A 7075-nucleotide genomic window follows, 5' to 3' on the forward strand; every position below is an offset into this window, starting at 1 on the left:
CAGGGCCTGGTCCTTGGCAATACTGGGCATGCAGTGCCTGGAGCTTGGACTGCCCATCAGGCAGCACCCCCAGGCCACCGTGGCTGTGGCCATGGTGGTGGTGATGATGGTGGTGGTGGGTGGAAGAAGCAGATGAAGAGGAGGCAGAGGCCTGGCCTGTTGGCGGTGGTGGCATCTGGAAGGGCCGTGGGGGCGGAGGTGGCATCCTCTGGTGAGGGCGTGGACTGCTAATAACAGACCCCTGGAAGGGGGAGGGGGGGAGTCAGGCCAGTCTGGACATTTTAAACTCCCCACCCTATACTCCACCCCTGTCCCTGAGGGCTGGAGCTGGGGAGACAAGGATCTCCAAGTCATAGTTAAAACCAAATCACAGTCCTGCACTTGTGCATGGAGCTCCCCAGCTTGGAGAGCTCTGCTGTCACATCCACTATCTCAGCTGAGCCTCAGCAGGGAAAGCCAGAATTAGCAGTGCTGCCTCCTCATCCCCATTTTGCAGGTAGGGAAAATGTTAGGCCCAGAAAGCAGCATAGTGCCTCTCCAGGATCAAACAGCAGGACTTGGAGGTAAGAGCTTCTCCGGGCCCAACTCCAAGGGCATCCCTACTCAGAGGCCTCAACCCCCAGGCCTCTCAACCTGGGGTTGAGAGGGAGCACAGCACGGGAGAGTGGAAGACAGACTGAGAGACAGGCAGAGTGAGGACAGACAGAGTTGAGGACAGAGGGAGAGAGTGGTTGGCTGGGAGAGGCAGCCGCACGGTGCCCAGCAGGGAAGAGGGGGAGGCAACAGGTCCCCTCCTCCTCTGGGGCTCCATGGCCGGGGCAGGGCTCATGCAGAGGACGAGTGGGGCAGGAGCTGGCACTTACTTCGATGGTGCTGTCCAGCGATCCCACGCTGTTACGCCGCCCCCGCTTCCCTGCACCCACAAGCAAGGAGCCCAGCGTCAGAGCGGCAACCCCCCCTCCCACCCCTGCTGGGCTCCAGAGCTGGGCACCAGGCCTGGGCCCCTCCCGGGGACAGATATCCCATCATCCCTTTCCCCCATTGAAGAGGGGGAGGTGGGGAGGAGGAGAGGTGGAGAAGGAGGAGAGAGAGGAGGAAAAGATGGAGGAGGAGAGGTGGTAGGTATAGGAGAAAGCGAAGAGGGAAAAGAGGAGGAGAGTTGGAGCTGCGAGAGAGAGGGGCTGAGGCTGTGGCCCCACTTTTCACTCCTGGCCCCAACCCTGGGCTCCACCTGTTCTGACCTGGCTGCTAGGCCTCCATGGCATAGTGTCCAGGGCTCTGGGTGAAGTCAGGGTGCGTGTGTATGTGGTAGGTGGAGGGAGGGCTGGGGGCCAGTGACAGAGGCCTTTGCCTGGACACCCAGTCCCACATCTCCCCAGCCAGGGCAGGGGCCCAGAAGACTTACCTGCATCTGAGAGGTCCCGCAGGGAACTGCTGAGTGCACCCCGTTTGAGCCCATCGCCTGCCCCATAAGTGTCCTCTAGGCTACTGCGGGCCAGCGTTCCATTCACTGAGTCCTTGGCCCCTCCAGGTTGTGAGGCGTTAGGTCGCATCATACCTTTCTGTTTTTCTAGCTCCGCTGGGTGGCAGTGGGGGAAACAGAGAGCAAAGGTCAGGAACAGGAGTGAAAGCCCTCCCAAAAGACTGACCCCAGCCCCTCCACAGGTCTTTCTCCTTTTTCCTCCCTCTGTTTCCTGGGCCTCCCATTTTGCCACATAGATGGGCAGCACTTTTTCCCTCCAAACTGCAGCTTAATCTCTGTGTCCATCCAGTGTCCTTTTTGCTCCAGGTCCTCCTGCTTCTTCCCCTCATCCCTTGTGTCTGCTCTGCCTGCTCCTTGCTTTTTTTCACATCTCCATCCCCTGCCCTCTTGCAGTCAGGTCTCCTAAACCACCTTGCCCTTCAAACAGGAGCTTCAAGCCAGATGGTTTGCAGTAGGGACAGGAAGGCCTTGCTAGCCTATGGCGAAGGGCAATCTTTCCATAGTTCACTCAGTTCTCAGATACCTTGCTCCAGAGCAGAGAGGCTCCTGGAAGGGCAGGAGCAGGAAACTGACAGGAATTGAGTCCTCTATTATGTGCCAGGCAGTATGCCATGTGCTACACATACTTGGTCTCTCTCAATGCTCACAACTATTCTGAGGTCAGTATCAGCATGCACTTTGTACAGAGGGAAAAACTGAGAATCTGAGAAGTCATAGAGGTTGCCCAGGGTTATACAGCTGGAAATGGTGGAGCCAACATTCTTGGAAACAGGTCTGCCTGATTCCAGAGCCTGGGCCCATCTAGCCTCCTTACACCCCTACCTCCCCATGCAGGTCATGGAGACTCCTGTCTGTTGCACTCCCCTCATCTAGGTATGTTAATCCCCTGCCCCCTATGGATTTCTCCAAGATCTTAACAGATCTGGTGAACTGAAACTTCTGACCCTGCCTTGCTGAGGAGTACAGTGACCCTGGGACTGTGAAGGCCTCACCAAAGAGCTGTCCGCCGCCTCTGTCTGTCTGCCTGCCTTTCTCCTTAACACCATGTTACTTAACTGTGACTCCTTAGCCTAGAGAAGAGAAAACTTGGAGGGCATTGGGAGGAATGAGATGTTACCACTATTTTCTATTATATATACTCCCCCAGGGGCTGGGTGAATAGGTCACTGGGACTCAGCTCAGGGATTGATATGTGGGGATGGGAGAGGAGAGGGTGGGACAGGGAATAATATTTGTTGAACACCTAGGATCTATTAGGGCACTTCAGCTACTTTGTCTCATTACATCTCCACAACTCTGTGAAGGAGATTCCATTATCTCAATTTCATGTAGGAAGAAGTCAGGTCTGGGAGTGTTAGTTAGGTGACATGCCTCAGTTTACCCAGATATTAAGTAGCATATTTGGAATCTGAAATTAGACTCCTACCTCCAATACCCTGATTCTTCTCCCTGCTGCCTTTCAATAGGAGGAGAAGCTGGCTCATATTTGGAAAATGAGCATGGGGGCCATGGCATAATCTCTTAGGGCTTAGAATAATAATCAGAGGTTGAGAGGTAATGAGTCCCTTGTCACTGAAGGTATTCAAGCAGGTTCCTGGAATGAGGGTAGGAAGATTGGACAAGCTAATCCTCAACTCTGACATTTTCAAAAGCTAAGATTCTTGTTTACTGCAGAGTACTGTATCAGGAAAGGGGGAAAGAGATGTGGCTGAACTACTCACACTCCACACGGTACTTTTCCATCTCCTGCACCTCTGCAATGGACTCACGCAGGTCAGATGTAAAGCGTAGCCGGTCCTGAAGGCTGGGGGCATTGAAGATGATGAGGACTTTTCGTTCCCCACCAGGTACTGCAGACAGCAACTTGATCCCAAACTGGTAATCTATAGGGAAAGGGAGGGGATGGGGAAAGTTGGGCACCTCTGTCAGGATTGAAGCAAGATAGATCATACAGGAAATCATTTTGCTCATGTCCAACTCTGAACATGCCTTTTCTCTGCTAGAGCATCTTCAGTGGCTCCCCTTTGCCCCCAAATCCCCCAAATTCCTAGTAGCTGTGGCTCTCTTACTCCCTACACCCTAGGAGGTAAAGGCTAACCCAATTCTGTGCTGTTCTCTTGAAACTCTTTCCTCCACACCTCTGCCTCTACTCACATTACTTCTGCTGCCCAGAGTGCCACCCAACCAAGCTCTTCCTGGTTCAGTCCTTCAGAACACAGCATGACAGCCATATCTTCGGTCCACCAGAGAACACACAGACAGACAGAGAGAGACAGAGAGACAGAAAGCGAGAAATCACCCCCCAGAGGGGATGGTCACGCCGCAATCCCTTCTCCTCCATTCTCCTCTCGGGATCTTGGGCACACATGCACACGCGCCCGGCATGAGTTTTAAGCCACCGGGTCCGGGACGCGAACCGCGGTTGACTACATGGGAGTCCAGCGACGTAGCCATTATGCTAACTGCTGGCTCCCACACACTGGTTTTCTGTAAGACCATGAGCTCCCCAGGGGCTAGAACCAAATTGTACTCCATCCTGGCCTGCCCTTCATTCCAGGATCAAGTAGGTGCTTTGGAGATTGTAACTCCAAACACTGGAAGCAGGTGTGGACGAAGGATGAATATAGGGGCCACGGTATAGACTCTTGGGATGCTGGGATCTGAGAAGGGACTCACATGAATTCTGGAAGAGCTGCATGTGCATTTCCACGAGGGGAAAGGACTGACGGAAGCTGTACGTCACCAAGATCTTCTTCTTCTGGAAAATTTTGGTGACCTTTGGCAGGGTGGGGAAAAAGACAAGAGGCAGGGATTGGGGTGGGGAATTTCCACATGACATCTATTTCAAGAAACTACCCTCCTGTCCCACCCCCACAAACAGATGTATACATACAAACACACATACCCACAAGTTGGGGAGAACTGAAACTTGAGGAACAGAATAGGAGAGATGGGGAAAAGTGCAAGTTCCTAATGTAATGATTATGTACAACAGGCCTTTACAATTTTTACAGGAATTGAGTGCTGTTTCCTCCAGGAATCCTATCCTAACACTCTACAGAGATTCACATCCCTACCTTTTCTGAGCTTCCAGACTACTGATTTAGTATCTTTTACTTGTCAGGCTCTATGATAGTCTTCTGAGTGTGTGATCCCCTCTTGCTGGACTTGAGGGCAGGAGTTTGTTTTTGAGTTCTCTCCCCAACCCCCACCAGAGCCAGCTAGGAAACACAATCTCTGTCAAACCTATGCACAGGATTCACAAGTCTCCCTCTAAAGAGCCCAAGGTTTTTATTGAGTACTTGGACACTTTGCACTCAACTACCACAGGCTGCAAATACCTCAGACAGTCTATAAGTGGCCCTTAGATATTTTCAATTCAGGATGGTTATAGGACACAGTGATGGGGACCAAGGAATGGGGACCAAGTCTGACTCATCTCAGCGTACTCAGTGCCTAGCACACAGCTGGACACACAGGGTTGTCATTATGTGAGGGACGTGTAAATGCTGACTCAGCACCTGTGTGGCCAAGGCATCATCCTTCAGGTTGAGAGGTAAGGACAGTCCACATCCAACCTCTTAGTTCATCTATATAAAGTAGGGGCAAATCCTATTTCACAGAGGAGAAAACTAAGTCTCAGAGAGGACATTGGAGGTGTTTTGTCTAAAATAGTGATTCTTAGGGCTGGCTCCATGGCTTAGTAGTGAAAGGAGTTGAACCCCACATGGTCAACTATGTAGTTTGAATCCTGGTCCCAGTAGCTTGAGAAACACACCAGGCACATGTGCATTGTATGCCCCAAATTCTAATAGGATGAAGAAATGGAGGAGATGGGATTGCAGTGTGACCACACCCTATTGGGAAGTGCTTTGCTCCTCTCCCTCTGTATCTTTCTCTGATGAGTGTACACACTCTATGTCAAAAATTAAAATAATAATAATAATAAAACAGTGACTCTTAACTGGGGGTATTTTGCCCCTGGGAGACACTAAGTAATGTCTACAGATATTTTTGGTTGAACAGATACTACCACCATCTAGTATGTAGAGAAAAGGATGCTGCTATGCATCTTACAATGAACAGAACAGCTCTCTACAACAAAAAGTTAAGTGGCTCCAAATGTCAACAATGCTGAGATTGAGACTGAGAAATCCTATTCTAAAGGACAGAAGACCACAGGGAGGGACAGGGTCACTGTTTTCAAATTCCTGAAGAATTGTCTTGGAGCACAGTTTTTTCCTGAAAGTCCCCTCCAACCTTCAGACCTAAGTCCCCTCATTCAAAGTTGAGCATCTGTTCTGGTGTTGAGCTCAGTTTTAAGAATCACTTCAAGCATCTTGACCACCCAAAGGTTTCAGCCTGACCCTGGGGTCACAGGGTCACCTTGTCCCACTCAACCTTCTAGGCTAGTGAGATGGACAGGGACACCTCTTACCACTTCCCAGATAATAAGTCTGCCATCTCCCCTAGTTCTCACAGTGTCTGCCCCATGTAGTTGCCACTATCTCCAAATGGATCCTTGAGAAAAGAGGAAGGACAGAGAAGACCTGTGCCTTGCCAGAAACCATGCAGGTAGCATGGCTGAGCACCTCACCTGCCATGCTCCATAAGCCAACATCAGCGTGGGCCACATCAGACCAAAGCTCACCATCTCCCTCCCATCTCCTGCCCACAGTGCCCATACCACAAGGAGATCATTGAAGAGGAAGACCTCCCGCTGATGTAACCCTAGCCTCTGGGGGCGGTTTGGATCTGGCACCTCGTAGAGCTGGCAGCAGCAAACCAGTCGGCGGTGAGGAAGAGAGAGGACCTAGACAAGCAAGAAGAAATTAGTATCAGCAAGGGTCACCCATCATCTGCAGGTATCTTGCACCTTTATATCAATCAGAGAGAAAGTTTACCTCTGATGCATAGTGTCACTCCAGCACGAGAAGTATAGGCAACAAAGATCTAAGCCTTTCTGCTGCCTTTGTCACCTTAGTACCCTCTGTTTTGAATATCCTTCTTGCCCACCTCTGGATGGACACCTTCTACACCTCCTTCAAATTCTAGTTCCAAAGTTTTCTCTTCCAAGAAGCCTTCCCTGATTTCCCTGCACTGAAAATGGCCTCTCCTTCCTTTCTGCTCCCCTAAACTAGACCATAAGGCAGTAGTATTGTTTGTGTCTTTGTCTGGCACCCCCGATGGTCTGTGCATGCCCTCATGGACAGAGACCACATCTGATTCATAGCTGTATCTCTGGTGCCCAGTGAGATGCTGGGCTCAGTGGAAAGACATCTATAAATGTTTGTTGACTACAAGACTTATAAGACTAGAGTGTGTTCTTACTTTGGTTCTCAGCTATTAGCTTTACTCTTCACTTGGCATGGACAGGCAAACCAGAGGTGGGTAGGATGCTAATATTTACACAGCACCCACTATGGGCCTTGGTGGGTGCTAGAAGCAGTCACATGGAGTGCCTTACTTCATCTGTGATATGACCCCCCTGAGGTATGCATTGTTACCCACTCTGTTTTATGTTTAAGGGGAACTTGGGGGCTCAGAGAGGAGTGGTAACTTACTACTCAGTGTCAGCGGCAGGCCCCCCGG

General features: G+C 50.9%; 1 protein-coding gene across 1 annotated transcript in view; it reads right to left on the reverse strand.

The window, feature by feature from the left end:
- LOC102488968 (IQ motif and SEC7 domain-containing protein 2) overlaps positions 1–7075 on the reverse strand; it is a 103751-nt gene that overhangs the window by 2121 nt on the left and 94555 nt on the right. Inside the window, 6 exon segments of the mRNA XM_027768956.1 lie at positions 7–241; positions 864–913; positions 1406–1579; positions 3205–3366; positions 4160–4259; positions 6171–6296. Of these exon segments, the coding sequence (XP_027624757.1) occupies positions 7–241; positions 864–913; positions 1406–1579; positions 3205–3366; positions 4160–4259; positions 6171–6296 (847 nt within the window).

Source organism: Tupaia chinensis, unplaced genomic scaffold, assembly GCF_000334495.1.
Source record: "Tupaia chinensis unplaced genomic scaffold, TupChi_1.0 Scaffold148091_1, whole genome shotgun sequence".
NCBI classification, from domain to species: Eukaryota; Metazoa; Chordata; class Mammalia; order Scandentia; family Tupaiidae; genus Tupaia; species Tupaia belangeri.